Source organism: Oncorhynchus keta, chromosome 1 (assembly GCF_023373465.1).
Source record: "Oncorhynchus keta strain PuntledgeMale-10-30-2019 chromosome 1, Oket_V2, whole genome shotgun sequence".
Classification (NCBI taxonomy): Eukaryota; Metazoa; Chordata; class Actinopteri; order Salmoniformes; family Salmonidae; genus Oncorhynchus; species Oncorhynchus keta.
In genome coordinates this window covers 32,708,384-32,726,947 of record NC_068421.1, presented here as the reverse complement: position 1 = coordinate 32,726,947, position 18,564 = coordinate 32,708,384, and the positions used below count along the sequence as shown (strand labels likewise).

Here is an 18,564-nt window from a genome sequence, read left to right as displayed (position 1 = left end):
AGACGATGACCAACCTCTGGATGGTATACCAGACGATGACCAACCTCTGGATGGTATACCAGACGATGACCAACCTCTGGATGTAATACCAGACGATGACCAACCTCTGGATGGTATACCAGATGATGACCAACCTCTGGATGGTATACCAGATGATGACCAACCTCTGGATGGTATACCAGATGATGACCAACCTCTGGATGGTATACCAGATGATGACCAACCTCTGGATGGTATACCAGATGATGACCAACCTCTGGATGGTATACCAGATGATGACCAACCTCTGGAGGGTATACCAGATGATGACCAACCTCTGGATGGTATACCAGATGATGACCAACCTCTGGATGGTATACCAGATGATGACCAACCTCTGGATGGTATAACAGACGATGACTAACCTCTGGATGGTATACCAGATGATTACCAACCTCTGGATGGTATACCAGATGACCATTTGGACAGTTCAGATGAAAAACTGAGCACAAATGGTATATACCAAGAAAGTAAATTGGTTACTTCCTTTGGTAAATATATTCCACTGTCTGTGTCAATCTTTAGTCTCCTTTCATTCTAAGGACCATGTGAGTTTATTTGTGCTTCTAAACAGTGTTATTTTTCTAGAGGAAAAGAATGTGAACAGGTCGGAAGAGCCAGTACACAGTGAGTGTGTACCCTCCACATCTGCTATAACATCCCTGAGAGAAGATGCTGCCACCACCTTTCAGCAGAGAACAAAGAAGATGACCATGCATGAAAAGTTAACCAGAGAATTTCATGAGTATAAACTGAAAAATCTGAAGGAAGAACATGAAATGAAACTGAGAATTCTACAGGTTGAATTGGATATGAAGTTGGACGAGAGAGGTATGATTCAAAATAGATACAGTAACGAGACAATTGTGACTTACCAGCCATGGTGAACGATATGTAAAAAATAAATGTTTTGTCATTTGGATATTCATGAGTGCGTGTATTTTAATCACCACAAACTACATTTTAAACCAGCCTTGGTTTAGTCACTCCTTTAATTTTGCTGCACACTATTTGAATTTTGTACCAAACAAACATTATCAAAGCAAAAATAAGCCACAATGAATACATTCCATATTTAAACGCATCTCATCTAGTTGAAGTGCTGCAATGTGAAAGCAACTCTTGTGTGCAAGTCCTCGTTGGTCATTGCCTGCCTCAGCTATGGGCACATCTGCTTGATCATTGGAGGATAAGGACAGCAATGCTGCTTCAGGTAGTTGTGCAACACAGCTGTAGCAATGACCACCTTGCAGCATCTTCTTGGCTTGAAACGAAGTGTATTGCGTAAACACCGGATTTGATTTTTCCATACTCCAGACATACGCTCGACCATCCCTCTCATGTGGATATGAGCTCTGTTGTAGTATCTTTGCTGCTCAGCTGTTGTGGGATTTATGTATAGAGTGAATACAAAGTTACACAGACCATATCCACTGTCACCAAGTAGTCCACTATGTTGTCCTTTCTGAAACAGCACACAATAAAGAGTTGGAAAAAATCCTTAATTGTGAGTTGCACTTTTCCAACGTGCAACAATGTTTGAAAACTAAATTACCCTGAACATTGATGGAAAACCAGTTCTTACTATTCCTGTACTCCTCAGCATCAGGAGTTGATGGACACTTGAAGGGAACATGACATCCATCTATACAGCCAATCACTCCTGGGAAGTGCCCATATTCATACAATTGTTCTCTATAGTTGGCTTGGCCAGCAGAATCAGGAAACTTGATGTGAAGACTTTGAACTTTTCTACAGTTTCTTCACTGACACCACACAAATCACTAGTTTCATGATGAAAGATTCCAGATGCCAAAAACCTCAAAGTGATCAGAACTTGGAGAGAATTGGGTAAAGGCCTTCCTCTTTGAGATGGAGAGGAAAGTCTAGGCTCAAGCAAAGATATTACCTCCAATGCATTTTCTTTGTACATACGAAAGCGGTCTCAAAAAGCTATTTCATCTAAGTAATTGAATGGATTACTCCTATCCACCAGTACTCGTCTGGCTGGCCTCGGTAGTGCAGGTTGGTCTTCATTAGATATTCCAAATAGTCCCTGCTCCCTCAAACAGTACAAAGCAGAAGTTAAACCTGCCTCTTTGAAGGATTCCTTTAAACTTCCATTTAGTCCTTAGAGTAGCTCTAATCCCTCTTGCAATCGGCTTTGTTTTATCCAGAACAGGCTAAATATACGGCTATTTTAAGATAAGTATGTGCAAGTCGCTTTGAGTTAAGACAGCTCAAACAGGCATTTTAGTCTGGGACTAAGTTTAAGCCTCGTCTGTGAAACCGGCCACATATGTTATAATCTGGTGCCCAACGACACAGTTGATGTGGTACGCAACCATTGGTTGATGATTACAACGTCTGAGCAGAGGAACATGACCGTAGACTCATGGCTTGGTTGCTGATGGCAGTGTCCCGGGTCGTGTTCGTTAGGCACAAAACGGAAGAAAAAGGACTGAAACAGGGAGGACTACCTGGACCTGTTCCAATAATTGACATGTTCTGTGTGTCTTACTGAACACAACCCTGGTGGCTGGAGGTGGTTTGTGCAGAGTGTCAGAATGGACCAGCAAAGAACTTGATGCTCACTAGTGGTCAATGTCCCAAATGGCACCCTATTCCCTACATAGGGCTCTGGTCAAAAGTAGTTCACTATAAAGGGAATAGGAAAGGGTGGTACCTAGTCAGTTACACAACAATGTATTTAACTGAAATGTGCATTTAACCCAACCCCTCTGAATCAGAAGTGCGGGGGGCTGCCTTAATGACATCGGTGCCTGGGGGGAGCAGTTGTTGTTGGGAATTAACTGCCTTGCTCAAGGGCAGAACAGCAGATTTTTCCACCTTGGGAATTCGAACCAGCAACGTTTCGGGTACTGGCCCAATGCTCTTAACCGCTAGGCTACCTGCCACCAATTTGGACGCAGCCAATGAACCAGCTGGTGCTCTCTAGTCGCTGAAACGTTTGCGGGAGGCGATCCGCGCCCGGTTGGACCGTCTGATGTTGGTCTTGGCATCTCGGCAGGGCTGACAAGTGAAGACTTCAGGAACGTGGGTGCGGCGGATCTTAGCGCAGGACAGGTGCACCCAGGTGCCACACTCACTACACTCTATCATGGGCCGACCCGCGAACGGTTTCAGGCAGAAACAGGTGATCAGGTCCCACGAGTCGTCCTGATCTGAGAAGAGAGAAAATAGAAGAGAGACATTATATTAAACACAGCCTCTGTTTTATACTAGCAATGATGGTTGTAGAGAGTGATGAGGTATTGAGCGAGCTGCATCCAAAACGGCACCCTGTTCCCTATTACTTTTAACTAGAGCCCTACTACGGTCCTGATCAAAAGTAGTTCACTATATAGGGAATATGGGCCCTGGTCAAAATTAGTGCTACAGAGCAGAGCGTGCCATTTGGGACGCATCTTAAATCTCAAGTGGGGTTCCTCTCTACTCACCCTCCATCTTGCTGTTGTCTGCAGATGTGTCCTCTCCATCGCTCCCTCCCTGGTCTGTCTGGTAGTTGCTCCCTCCATGGTCCCGGTCGGGGCTGCTTCCCTCCTCTGTGTGGTAGCCTGTCTCCTGGTCTTCAGTTAGCTGACCTCTCAACCTCCTGTCCATCACCATCCTCAGGATATCTGACCTCTGACCACTGTCTATCCTTCCTTCACTCCCAGACCCCTCCCAGCTCTCCCTCGTCACATTCTCTTCCTTTCTTCTCTTCTTTTCTCTGTCTCCCGGCCTATGAGGACAGCTCTTCCCCGTCTCACAGCTTGTCGTTGTCATGTCAACAGGCTGTTCGGTCACTTCCTGTTCCAGTTCTTCACTTCCTGTCTTCTGAGGGGTTGTAGAGTCATTCATTTTCCCAGCTGACCCGTTGGGGTCTGGCGTGTGTGTCTGACCAGTGTTGATCTTGTCCATGTGGACAGACAGAGAGCTGCTGGAGGTGGCTTCAGGGAAGAGTTGAGTCAGGGAAGATTGGGAAGGTTTACAGTCATGGTCACATTTCGGAGCTGTCAGAGGATGTGTTTTGTTGTCAGTAAGACAGCTGTTGAGGTTGGTCCGTTCAGACTGGCGCTGGTGCTGCTCATGGAGCTCTGGCATTCTGCTGACTGTTGATGTAGGGGCAGCCTGTTTGTTATTAGGAGACTTTTTGGCACTTCCTCCTCTAGGCTTTTTCTCCCCCTGGCCAGGTCCGGCTGGCTTCTTGTCTGACCTCCTCCTCTTCAACTCCTTCCCTTTCTCCTTTTGGCTCTGAGTGGAGGAGCCACAGTCTGAGTTAGGAGAGGACTGGTAGGCCCATGGACTGGTACTGTGGCTACTGCTGCAGGGGTTGCTGTCACTGAGCTTGCTGTCACTACACCACCAATCCTACAGGGGGATATATCACCATGGAAACAACAGCAGAATTGGAGACCTCATTCAACTGAACAAAAAATATTAAAACACAACATGCAACAATTCCAAAGATTTTACTGAGTTACAGTTCACATAAGGTAATCAGTCAATTGAAATTCATTGGGCCCTAATCTATTGATTTCACATGACTGGGAATACAGATATGCATCTGTTGGTCACAAATACCGTTACAAAAAAAGTAGGGGCGTAGATCAGAAAACCAGTCAGTATCTGGTGTGACCAGCATTTGCCTCATGCAGCGCGACACATCTCATTCACATAGAGTTGATCAGGCTGTTGATTGTGGCCTGTGGAATGTTGTCCCACTCCTCTTCAATGGCTGTGAGAGGTTGCTGGATATTGTGGGAACAGTGTTGTACACGTCGACCCAGAGCATCCCAAACTTGATCAATGGATGAGTATCCAGGCCATGTAAGAAATGACACATTTTCCACTTCCAGGAATTGTGTACAGATCGTTACGACATGAGGCTGTGCATTATCATGCTGAAACATGAGGTGATGGCGGTGGATGAGTGGCACAACCATGGGCCTCAGGATCTCGTCATGGTATCTCTGTGCATTCAAATTGCCAGCTTATGCCTGCCCATACCATAACCCTAACCTGCACCATGGGGCACTCTGTTCACATCAGCAAACCACCTGCTCACATGACGCCATACAAGTGGTCTGTGGTTGTGAGGCCATTTGGATGTACTGCCAAATTCTCTAAAACAACTTTGGAGGTGGCTTATGGTAGAGAAATTAACATTGAATTCTCTGGCAACAGCTCTGGTGGACATTCCTGCAGTCAGCATGCCAATTGCACGCTCCCTCAACTTGAGACCTGTGGCGTTGTGTGATAAAACTGCTCATTTTAGAGTGGCCTTTCATTGTCCCCTGCACAAGGTGCACCTGTGTAATAATCATGCTGTTTAATCAGCTTCTTGATATGCCACACCTGTCAAGTGGATGGATTATCTTGGCAAAGGATAAATAATATAATAATAATAATAATATATGCCATTTAGCAGACGCTTTTATCCAAAGCGACTTACAGTCATGTGTGCATACATTCTACGTATGGGTGGTCCCGGGAATCGAACCCACTACCCTGGCGTTACAAGCGCCATGCTCTACCAACTGAGCTACATAAATGATCACGAACAGGGATTTAAACAAATTTGTGCACAAAATTTGAGAGAAATTAGCTTTTTTTGTATGGAACATTTCTGGGATCTTTTATGTCAGCTCATGAAAAATGGGACCAACACTTTACATGTTGCGTTTATATTTTTGTTCAGTGTAGAAACAATAAGACATCAATTAATTATAAGAGCAATTTGGTGTTAATAAGCTACATCTCAGTCTTACTTGAACATGAAAAATCAGTGTGTTTTATCAACCGACCTCTGTTTGATAGGGGATGTATCCAGCATAGGCCAACACAAAGGTGCAAAACTGGTTGAAGTCCTCCACAGTGCGTTTTCTCTTTCTCTGTGGAAACAAACAAACACCTTGTTATTTTAGAACATTAATAACCACATTATAACGTGCTGAGTCCCTCCTGTCCATGCAGCTGGCCCGTAGCGCCGAGTAGGCAGAGTGTGTATATTTGAGACCATTCTATTGGCCTTGAAAGCAAACTCCGCCTACTCAGTGCACCCGGCGAGCTGAAACAAAACGCACCTAAGTGCAATAGTAAACTGCCGTGAGCAAAGCGCGGGAGGTATGTGTATGAAGCCTTGGTTGTTCAAGGAAAAATAAATACTTTGAAACAGAGACCATCTGCAAAATTTGCAGAGTTGTTGGCAAAAATAGTTCCATTAGGAACCTTCGAATCTGCTCTTTCAGATAGGGTATTTCAATCAAAACGTCTGTCCTGCATGGACCTCTGTAGACTGATATGGAATAAGCTCCGGTCCTTTCATTTCCAATGCCCTGATGAGTTTATCAATGCACAATGTGCTGGTGCACTGGTCATCAGTCTCTTCATTCTTAATTTAGATTATTGTTACCCATCAGACCATTGTCTAATTCATATTTTCTTTAGGCCACATCTATTATTATTATTTTAATATGTGTGAAATTAGTTTCAATATAGTTTAGGTGTAGCTTGGACGGGCTAGATGGGCACCTGTTGTCTTACAGTCAGAAAATACACTCCAGCCTATGTGCTTCTGGATCAACCAGTACATTTTCTGACTGATTGCAATTTACATTTGGTGTCCTGAGGTTTCTTATGAAACGCAATTAACGCAATAAATGCATTAATTTATCAATGTATTATTTATTATGGACAGTGGCGATTTTAGCATGTCAATGTTGGTGGGGCAAACAACCAATTATTTTAGATGCATGTCAGCGAAGCCACCACACAACTCTAAACAACACATTAAATGCACTGTAACGATGACAAACAGTGCAAACTTTTAGAGTCTACATAAAGCTGTCCCGAGAGTGGAGCTTATGGCTGACTTGCTTAAATAAATATGGTTTCTACTGATTCCTTGTGGATTTGTATAACTGGATAAGAAACGGCATTCTCCCTCAATAATAATTCATGTCCATATGATTTTTTGTCATGGATTCCCCCGGTACTGCTGCTCATTCCGTGCACAGTTCCAGAGGTCTACTTCACCGGCCTTCTAGGCGTCACTGAACTGTCTCATTATACACATCTGGTTCCCATTCCCCCTGATTAGTAATTGTATGTGCCCTCTGTTCACCATTGTTTTGGTTGGTTATTGTTCCCATGTCCGTTGGTCTTGTGAGTTCCTGTGCTTTGTTGTTTCAGCATTCGTGCTGGTGTATGGTGTACTAGTTGTTAAGGGTCTCGTCCCGTGTACTGTCGTGTACTAGTTGTTACGGGTCTCGTCCCGTGTACTGTCGTGTACTAGTTGTTACGGGTCTCGTCCCGTGTACTGTCGTGTACTAGTTGTTACGGGTCTCGTCCCGTGTACTGTCGTGTACTAGTTGTTACGGGTCTCGTCCCGTGTACTGCCGTGTACTAGTTGTTACGGGTCTCGTCCCGTGTACTGTCGTGTACTAGTTGTTACGGGTCTCGTCCCGTGTACTGTCGTGTACTAGTTGTTACGGGTCTCGTCCCGTGTACTGCCGTGTACTAGTTGTTACGGGTCTCGTCCCGTGTACTGTCGTGTACTAGTTGTTACGGGTCTCGTCCCGTGTACTGTCGTGTACTAGTTGTTACGGGTCTCGTCCCGTGTACTGTCGTGTACTAGTTGTTACGGGTCTCGTCCCGTGTACTGCCGTGTACTAGTTGTTACGGGTCTCGTCCCGTGTACTGTCGTGTACTAGTTGTTACGGGTCTCGTCCCGTGTACTGCCGTGTACTAGTTGTTACGGGTCTCGTCCCGTGTACTGTCGTGTACTAGTTGTTACGGGTCTCGTCCCGTGTACTGTCGTGTACTAGTTGTTACGGGTCTCGTTCCGTGTACTGTCGTGTACTAGTTGTTACGGGTCTCGTCCCGTGTACTGCCGTGTACTAGTTGTTACGGGTCTCGTCCCGTATACTGTCGTGTACTAGTTGTTACGGGTCTCGTCCCGTGTACTGTCGTGTACTAGTTGTTACGGGTCTCGTCCCGTGTACTGCCGTGTACTAGTTGTTACGGGTCTCGTCCCGTGTACTGTCGTGTACTAGTTGTTACGGGTCTCGTCCCGTGTACTGCCGTGTACTAGTTGTTACGGGTCTCGTCCCGTGTACTGCCGTGTACTAGTTGTTACGGGTCTCGTCCCGTGTACTGTCGTGTACTAGTTGTTACGGGTCTCGTCCCGTGTACTGTCGTGTACTCGTTGTTACGGGTCTCGTCCCGTGTACTGCCGTGTACTAGTTGTTACGGGTCTCGTCCCGTGTACTGTCGTGTACTAGTTGTTACGGGTCTCGTCCCGTGTACTGTCGTGTACTCGTTGTTACGGGTCTCGTCCCGTGTACTGCCGTGTACTAGTTGTTACGGGTCTCGTCCCGTTTACTGTCGTGTACTAGTTGTTACGGGTCTTCGTCCCGTGTACTGTCGTGTACTAGTTGTTACGGGTCTCGTCCCGTGTACTGTCGTGTACTAGTTGTTACGGGTCTCGTCCCGTGTACTGCCGTGTACTAGTTGTTACGGGTCTCGTCCCGTGTACTGCCGTGTACTAGTTGTTACGGGTCTCGTCCCGTGTACTGTCGTGTACTAGTTGTTACGGGTCTCGCCCCGTGTACTGTCGTGTACTAGTTGTTACGGGTCTCGTCCCGTGTACTGCTGTGTACTAGTTGTTACGGGTCTCGTCCCGTGTACTGTCGTGTACTAGTTGTTACGGGTCTCGTCCCGTGTACTGTCGTGTACTAGTTGTTACGGGTCTCGTCCCGTGTACTGCTGTGTACTAGTTGTTACGGGTCTCGTCCCGTGTACTGTCGTGTACTAGTTGTTACGGGTCTCGTCCCGTGTACTGCCGTGTACTAGTTGTTATGGGTCTCGTCCCATGTACTGCCGTGTACTAGTTGTTACGGGTCTCGTCCCGTGTACTGTCGTGTACTAGTTGTTACGGGTCTCGTCCCGTGTACTAGTTGTTACGGGTCTCGTCCCGTGTACTAGTTGTTACGGGTCTCGTCCCGTGTACTGTCGTGTACTAGTTGTTACGGGTCTCGTCCCGTGTACTGTCGTGTACTAGTTGTTACGGGTCTCGTCCCGTGTACTGCCGTGTACTAGTTGTTACGGGTCTCGTCCCGTGTACTGTCGTGTACTCGTTGTTACGGGTCTCGTCCCGTGTACTGCCGTGTACTAGTTGTTACGGGTCTCGTCCCGTGTACTGTCGTGTACTCGTTGTTACGGGTCTCGTCCCGTGTACTGTCGTGTACTCGTTGTTACGGGTCTCGTCCCGTGTACTGTCGTGTACTCGTTGTTACGGGTCTCGTCCCGTGTACTGCCGTGTACTAGTTGTTACGGGTCTCGTCCCGTGTACTGTCGTGTACTCGTTGTTACGGGTCTCGTCCCGTGTACTGTCGTGTACTCGTTGTTACGGGTCTCGTCCCGTGTACTGTCGTGTACTCGTTGTTACGGGTCTCGTCCCGTGTACTGCCGTGTACTAGTTGTTATGGGTCTCGTCCCGTGTACTGTCGTGTACTAGTTGTTACGGGTCTCGTCCCGTGTACTGTCGTGTACTCGTTGTTACGGGTCTCGTCCCGTGTACTGTCGTGTACTCGTTGTTACGGGTCTCGTCCCGTGTATTTATTAGAGGTTTAACCTCTCTCTTTTGTTTGGGTTACATCCCTGTTTTTTTTGGATAGGTGTTTGTTTTGGGCTTCGTCATTTACATTTACATTTAAGTCATTTAGCAGACGCTCTTATCCAGAGCGACTTACAAATTGGTGCATACACCTTATGACATCCAGTGGAACAGCCACTTACAATAGTGCATCTAAATGAAGATATTCAAATAGTCCATTTATATTTTCCAATGGGGCTATACATTTGGGTGAGGTCTTTTTCTCGCCTGAGTAGCCTCGTTTCATTGACAAAAATTACATTAAACCATATAGTGTTCAGCGAAATAACAACACAATGTCAAATACAGGTAGCCTTGTCAAATAGTTAACATCCAATCACATTAACCGTTACTCTCTCGCGGGAATTCCACTAACGGTATGTAGTCTGTATGTAGCCAAACGTAGCTGCTGCTCATTCCGTTTGCTCCAAAATGGATAAATGGTTCAAAAAACGTAAGGCCCTCGTCCATAGAGACACATACCAGCTCTACTGGTAGTACTGCTACTACCAGCAGTACGACACCTGCACCTGTCGACGACACAAGTTGCTCTGCTTCCACGAGCACATCCAATGCTAGCATCAGTAATTCTATGTTTGTTGTTAGCCCAGCTAGCATGGACACTGACAGATGTGAATCTGATGCAGCTGAAGAGCTACTGCCCCCTTTACCCGGGAAGCCCTGAACAACAGACAGGGACGTTGGACCATCAAAGAGGCGCAAAAATGATGAGAACGACATTGATTTGGGGTTCACTTATATTGGGAGTAGTGCCTTTCCTCAGCCACAGTGTGTTATATGGGCACAAGTACTATCTCACAACTCGATGAAACCTTCACTCTTGTGCAGACATTTAGAAACGAAACAGTTTCTAAGTTTTTTGAACGAGAATTAAGACGACTTTCGAGTAGTAAGACATGTATAAAAGCAACAGATACTATTAATAAGAAGGGGAGAAGAGTCGTTCGTATATGGTGAGCTACCGAGTGGCTAGGACAGGCAAGACCCATACTATTGTGGAGGACTTCTTTCTTCCTGCTGCCGCGGATATGGCTGGGACAATGATGGGGGAAAGGGACAATGATGGGGGGAAAGGCCAAAAAAACTATACAGACAATGTCTTCATCAAACAACACTGTTTCATGACACATCATTGACATGGCAGGAGATGTTTTGAAACAATTACTGCTTCGCATACAAGCCAGTGAATTCTATGCGTTACAGATAGATGAGTCAACAGATGTGGCAGGCCTGGCACAGCTCCTGGTATATGTCTGTTACAGCTGGATGAGTCAACAGACGTAGCGGGCCTGGCACAGCTCCTGGTATATGTCTGTTACGTTTATGGGGGGTCAATTAAGGAAGACATCCTCTTATGCAAACCACTGGAAAACAGGACAGGATATTTTTAAAGTCCTGGACAGCTTTCTGACATCAAATGGACTTCGGTGGTCAAGATGTGTTGGTATCTGTACTGATGGCGCAAAAGCCATGACAGGGAGACATAGTGGAGTGGTAACACGCGTGCAAACAGTTGCTCCTGATGCCACTTGGGTGCACTACAGCATCCACCAAGAGGCTCTTGCTGCCAAAGGAAATGCCTGACAGCTTGAAAGATGTTTTGGACACTACAGCGAAAACGGTTAACTTTGTTAAAGCAAGGCCCCTGAACTCCCGTGTACTTACTACATTATGCAATATGGGCAGCGACCATGTAATGCTTTTACAAAATACAGAAGTGAGCTGGTTATCAAGGGGCAAAGTACTGATATGTTTTTTTGAATTGAGAGATGAGCTTAATGTTCTTTACTGACCATCATTTTCACTTGTCTGACCGCTTGCATGATGACGAGTTTCTCACACAACTGGCCAATCTGGGTGACGTTTTTTCTTGCCTGAATGATCTGTATCTAGGATTACAGTGACTCTCCGCAACTATATTCAATGTGCGGGACAAAATTGAGGCTATGATTAAGAAGTTGGAGCTCTTTTCTGTCTGCATTAACAAGGACAAATCAAATAAAATGTATTTATATAGCCCTTCGTACATCAGCTGATATCTCAAAGTGCTGTACAGAAACCCAGCCTAAAACCCCAAACAGCAAGCAATGCAGGTGTAGAAGCACAGTGGCTAGGAAAAACTCCCTAGAAAGGCCAAAACCTAGGAAGAAACCTAGAGGAACCAGGCTATGTGGGGTGGCCAGTCCTCTTCTGGCTGTGCTGGGTGGAGATTATAACAGAACAACACACAGGTCTTTCCATCATTGTATGATTTTTTGTGTGCAAATGAACTCAAGGTTACGGACAATGTCAAATGTGATATAGCGACGCATCTGAGTGAGCTGGGTGCACAATTACGCAGGTACTGTCCCCGAAACGGATGACACAAACAACTGTATTCATTATAGAACCCTTTCATGCCCTGCCTCCAGTCCACTTACTGATCGAAATCTGAACAAGAGATCCTCATCGAAATTGCAACAAGCGGTTCTGTGAAAATGTCATTAAATCAGAAGCCACTTACAGATTTCTGGATAGGACTGGGCTCCGAATGTATTGCCTTCGCAAATCGCGCTGTTAAGACACTGATGCCCTTTTCAACCACTTAGCTATGTGAGAGCGGATTCTCAGCCCTCACTAGCATGAAAACTAAATACAGGCACACACTGTGTGTGGAAAATTATTTAAGACAAGAGTTATGTGCATCCTTTGAAGCACACCCTTCTCATTAACCTGTGGTGAGTTATTCACAATTTTTGATGAACAAATAAGGTTTTATATGTAAGATGGCTAAATAAAGAGCAAAAGGATTGATTATTATTATAATATTATTTGTGCCCTGGTCCTATATGAGCTATTTATCACTTCCCACGAGCCAGGTTGTGACAAAAAAACTCACACTCCTTCTTATGTTATGCAGGCTTACAACCCTGGTGCTAGAGGGGGTATGGAGGTTGAATGTTTGAAGGGGTACTGGACTATAAAAAGTTAGGGAACCACTGCTTTATACAACGTGACAGTTTTGACTTTTGAACCATACAAAAACATTATTACATTTATGTTCAGTAAATTCACAATGTTTCTTCTTATATAATTAACATTTAGCTCTAAGGATAAGCAAGTGCAAGCAAATGAGCTGTGATGAATGTAGGCCAATTCGTTCAGGTATTTCAAAAAGGACAGCGACACAAATTCAGATAGATGTTGAGGCCTTAACTTTCTCTCTCTCTCTCTCGACTTAAAGAAGAGTAGAGAGAGAGAGAGCGAGAGAGAGAGAGCGAGAGAGAGAGAGAGAGAGAGAGAGAGAGAGAGAGAGAGAGAGAGAGAGAGACTCAGCAGTTAGCCTACCATTTAAAGTATTTTATTAGGTCTATGTGGTCTAAAAAGGAAGGACAATACAACCACGACTGTCAGACAGGAAAACATGAACTGTTATGATGAATGGGAGATACTAAAATATAATGATGTTAGGTCTGTAACTTACCACCCTCCTCGTGGAGAAAAGCACCAGAGATAATTATAACACACAAAGTAAGAAAAACAATTAAATGCATCATTCTAACATTGCCTAAAATTATTAATTAGATAGTAATGAGATAGACCTATATATGCAATATAACAATGTAGATGTACAAACACTGGCATAGATGATGATAAGCGGTTAAGAGGCAAGCCGTAATTTTGATTAAGACATGAGCGAGCTGAAACGGATGGAGCCTATATGCCGCCTATTCGTTCAGCACTTGGACAGCGACATAATTCAGAACATGGGCCTTTCTTACAGTATTCTCTCTGTACACCAAGTCAGAACATTGGGCTAAATTAACAGGGGCACGTAAGCGGACAATGAAAGCTCTTAAAATATTCAAAGATGAGATTTCCCTAGAACAGGCTACATGTACACCACCAAGTCAGAACAGTAGGCTACGTTCCCTAGGGGGAAAGGGACCATATTATTAGGGTGAGACACATGGGCTACTAACTGTTTACTACACAACATACACTTGGTATTACTTTCTTAGCTACAGTATACATATCTCCCTGGCATATTACACCACTTATGCAGCAGCATACTAGACATATTTATGGACTCACCATTGTTGTGCTATGCTCACTTGAACAGGAAGTTGGCATGGCGGTCCTTGTCATTAAAGTCTGGCATTGTCTGGATGAAGTGATGCTGGAATGACAGCATGGCCAATGCTTTTAACATTTTCTGGCCCATGGAGTTGCATGTGATGGTCTAATCCTTTAAGGGTGGAAAAGTTTCTCTCTGACTCTGCGGTTGTCATCGGAGTGGTGATGATGATTTTGAGAAGAGAGACAAGTTCTCCTGCAGGTTGTTCTCGTAGAGTGATTTCAATAGAGAAAGTGATGCCTTTCCAGCGTGCAGCTCAGGATGCCGGTAGACAACTTCTCCTGTTTGCCCACAGGCCCCAGCTTGGTAGCAGCACACTGGAGTTCTGCGGTGCTGAAAGGAATGTACATACTGGGGGGAAAATGACAACTTTGCTGTATCAACATGTCCTTTGACCAGTGTATGAGATTACTCGCCAATGTTTTGAATGTTCACCTTGAAATTGTTGATTGCTCCAGCAATTCCTGCTGCATCAATGGTTCGTTTCGGCATTATTGTGTACAAAACATCCACCTCTGGCATGACCAAGGAAAATAACCATAAGCCTCGCTGATGGTGATCTCATCCCATCCAGGCTGCGTGCGGATGTCCTCCATGCACTGGGCCAGTGTCTCACGGTCCTCCCACACAGCGTTGACGGTTCTGCTTTTGAAATTCCATCGTGTACCCGGTGGCCTGGGGACCTGTCTGTTTGTTGATTCCGTGAGAGCGGAGAGTATTTTGGATGAGCCAGTGAAAAAGGAGAATAGGTCTGCAGTAAACACTCAGCAAGCTCACTCTCCCAGCACAAAGTTGCTGAAGTGTTAGATTCAGTTGGTGTGCATAACAGTGCACAAATTGCACGTTTGGGTCAGTCTCCTTCAGTACCGTTTGGACACCACGTACATTACCACTCATCACTGCTGCACCATCGTATGTTTGTGCAAACAGCTTCTCCTTGACATTCAGTGGCGCTAGGACTCTCACACACACTGTTGTCTGGCGCTGAAGACGTGGATGTCGAATTAAGGCAGCCCCCCGCACCTCTCTGATTCAGAGGGGTTGGGTTAAATGCGTAAGACACATTTCAGTTGAATACATTCAGTTGGACAACTGACTAGGTATCCTCCTTTCCCTAACATGTAGCGCAGCACTATTACCATATGTGATTTACAGGAGACGTCGGTGGTCTCATCTACCTGTACAGATGCAAAAGGAGTCTCAGACATCTCTTTAGCTATATCTTCTCTGTACACTTCATACATACAATACAAAAGTTTGTTTTGGATTGTGCTTGATGTACCCTTAAAAATGGGTTGGTCGTCATAATGCCTTTGTAGCCTGTAATCTCCTTCACGCATGGTCTCAAAAATACACCTGAAAACGCCTGGGTTCAAGGAGTCGGCCGACTCGTCATGGCCTCGCAGTGCTGTCCCACAATTGCCACAATTTAATATATGCTATAATTGTGTCAAGCACATACCTATTCTCCTCCCTTTGTTGGTTGTGAAGGTTGATGGCTCGTCTATATGTCTAGCTGAGCCACAACGTTTGATTTCCCCAGTAATCCCAGTTTAACAGCGTTATATCTGATGCACAATTCTCATGTATTCAGACCCTTTTCATACAGATGTTTTCTAATTTCCCTTCATTTGACAAGAATTGAAAAGGATTTGCCAGTAGATTGTCAACGTGATTCATGATGATGACTGCTTGTCTAGCTTGCTAGCTAAGATTTTGAAAGTATGATGTTGACATGATCAGTCCAATCAAAGCTAGGGTAGATCAAATGGGATTTGACCCCATTTTATCTGTGGCCAATGACCCTGAGCCTTCTTCGATGGGCACTTCTAATATAACTCTATGGCAGCAACCAAGGGGCTTGAATTTTCAAGCTCTCCCCGTAGAATTTGCGGTGACGTAATGTCCCCATGAGTGACAGAACACTGAGCCAATAACGGCGCAACTAGAAAACATAAGCAACCATTCCGCTCTCTATTTTCCGCTGGGCGCTCCACCACCACAGAGAGCACTGAGCTAAACTGAAACACCTGCATTTTGGAGTTGTCTTACTCAAGAAAGCAAAACAAGAGACCGTGTTTGTATGCCGCTTTATTAACTCAATATATATATATATTTTTTTACATTGCTTCTCAATGACTATCGCCACTGATTATGGAATAGTTACACAGTTGAAATAACTGCTGACCCTCATGGTCATTCTAGTTGTTATAGATTTCCGGTGTGCTGAGTGTTAATAGCTTAATCAGTTTTAGCAATAGAGCAAGTGGGAAAAATAATAATAATAATAATAATAAGAGTATGCAATACATCTAGAGTTGTGCTTTGAAAGAACACACAACTTTAGGCTAAGATTATCGAAATAAACTTTCAGAAGGCCTCACACGGGAATGACACAAAATGGACAGCCATTTCAAAAACGTGTAGCCCAATAGCCTACAAAGCAGGAATACGTACCCTATAGTCCAAGAACGATTCGTGAATATTGCATATACTGTGTTGATATACAGAGGCTATTGCAACACTTTTGCAACTTGCAACTCGATTGGACATTATATATAACTTAATGGCAACATTGTATCGGAGTGTTTAAAGCCGGAGCGGAAGGGCTAATGGGGGAGGGGTGGAAACGTGGGCTGAAACAGACTGTAGGCGAACGTATGACAGAAACACTGACAACGAAGCCGGTCTCGACGGTTTCTCCAAGCGGCAAAGGTAGCCTAGGCGTAATTTCAACAAGACATAACTTTTCGTGTAACGTTATAGGCTGGCTAGTCTTATTGTCATTACCATCCCATCCGAGACTTGACAGTCAGGAAAATATCGACTTCATGTCTGTACTCTACACAGGGGTCGTCTGCATAGGAACTGATCAACGCATAACGAGACAAACACGGTGCCCAAAATCACTTAAAATGACTTTTAAGGACAGGAGAGGATCATTTATCTAAAGATGGCGACGAAGATGATACTTAATCGTAACCTGACTGATGGGCGGTCACCAAAGATTAATGACAGTGGGTTAGACTGTTGAAGTAGGCGAATAAAATGCAGCCTTCGCTTCTTCAAATAGTTTCTCTAAACTAGAGAGCTTGATCAAATGGCATCCTAGTCTACTCACTGATCTAATTTGTCATTCACTTAGTTAGGAATGTAAATCAATGAGCAGAGAACCAAATATTTCGGTGACACAATAGAATTCCTCCTGACATGGCTTCTGTAGTCTAGCCTAGACTACACACTCGATGCTGCGCAGTAATAAAATAAGTTGTGTCAACGATTTTTGGACACACAATAAACTACTGGATATGTTTCACACGAAGTCCATGGATGATGCTTTCTTCGCTGACCATCATTTGAGGGGTTTGATTCTTTATGCTACGCGGAAAGAACATTGCCGTGTCCAAGTCGCGCGCCCTGGACAAACCACACACAGCAAGCGGCTAGCAGCTTACACGGAACCTGGTTTGTTCTTACCACGTTGGAAAGAATGTACCAAGAATGCATGCTAATAAGAATGTAATAAACCATACATACCTGAGTTAACATTGTTGTATGTCGCTGTAGATCAAATGCAAACAAAATGTCTTGTCCTTGCTCGACTGCAGCCCTGTCCTGATTATCTTCAATCGACAAAATGGGGTATTTTAGGAAAATAAATGTCGACGTTCCAGTTTACAGCAAAGCGTACGTCACAAAGGTCAACATTTAGCTACTAGACATTATATCATTGTCACCCAGTTGAAATATAGCCAACTATGTTGTTCGATCCACAAAATGTTTAATGATAAACCATTGAGCAACTGTCCTAGAATGCAGACTAACAGCGAAAATGTACTTTTCTTTGATAGTCACTCTACGAACGATCGTCTTTGTCCATGCGGAACAAGCTGTTTTATGATTTAAAAAAGCAATGTAAAGTACACTGACTCGTGAGGGTGGGAGATTCGCGAAACGATCACATTCCATCAGTGACATCACTCCCCGGAGCAGGACAGGAACGCTTAACTCAAAAGAGGACAGCAACCCCCGTTTCGTTGATGGGGTGAAGGAATACTATCTAAATTAACAATTGGAGTATACGAAATATGCCTAATTGTAGCACAATATTATAATACTATAAAACATTTGCATGACACATCTAAAAACAAAACGTACAACATACAGCGTATCCTATTGTGGAACACCCCTATCCAGTCAGATGGTTGAATCCGTCCGTCATCTAGTAGCCTACGACACCGAACAGTAGAATACCTTATAATATCTCCCGCGAAAACTCGGCAATAGATCATGGAGCACAGGTGCCCACATTCAATTTGAACTGTTTTGAAGCTCCTTGTTTTTGGCTTTGAGAAAGTCAACAATGTGAGCTATGTAGAATCATAATTAAATTATGTTTGTGTCAAATGGTTAGCCCTCTGCTCAAGTGTTTACAAATATTTCAACATTACAACGTGGTGTTTGGCTAGACAAGCCTACTCTGGCACAAAAACATTCCATAGTCTACCAGTAGAGGGTGTTGTAGCATTTGTTACCTGGGACAGTGGCCTCTCACTGTCTCGCTTTAAAATAGTAAAGGCAGGCCCAGTCCAGTTACACTGAAAACCTGCACACAGAAAAATGCAATTACAAAGTTCTTTAATAGATCCTGCACCACAATAGATGACATGTCAGCTGCAACAGCCTTAATCAGGTAATCAGACATGTCCAGAAACAACAAAGATAA

The 18,564-nt window shown here is 44.5% G+C and overlaps 1 protein-coding gene across 1 annotated transcript; it reads right to left on the bottom strand.

Annotated features, from left to right (window-relative positions):
* Nucleotides 1–996: 996 nt before the first annotated feature.
* Nucleotides 997–18,362, bottom strand: LOC118375681 (PHD finger protein 13-like). Its single transcript, XM_035762305.2, has 4 exons — nt 17,376–18,362; nt 5,850–5,936; nt 3,501–4,413; nt 997–3,224 (listed from the first exon to the last, which is right to left on the bottom strand). The coding sequence occupies exons 1-4, from the start codon at nt 17,385–17,387 to the stop codon at nt 2,995–2,997; spliced, it is 1,242 nt and encodes a 413-aa protein (XP_035618198.1). The 5' UTR covers nt 17,388–18,362; the 3' UTR covers nt 997–2,994.
* Between the last annotated feature and the right edge of the window lie 202 nt (nt 18,363–18,564).

Coding starts and splice junctions, on each gene's coding strand:
- LOC118375681 (XM_035762305.2), bottom strand. Junction 4,414..5,849: donor ACATCCCCTATCAAACAGAG/GTCGGTTGATAA, acceptor ATCCCCCTGTAG/GATTGGTGGTGTAGTGACAG. Junction 3,225..3,500: donor AGACAACAGCAAGATGGAGG/GTGAGTAGAGAG, acceptor CTCTCTTCTCAG/ATCAGGACGACTCGTGGGAC.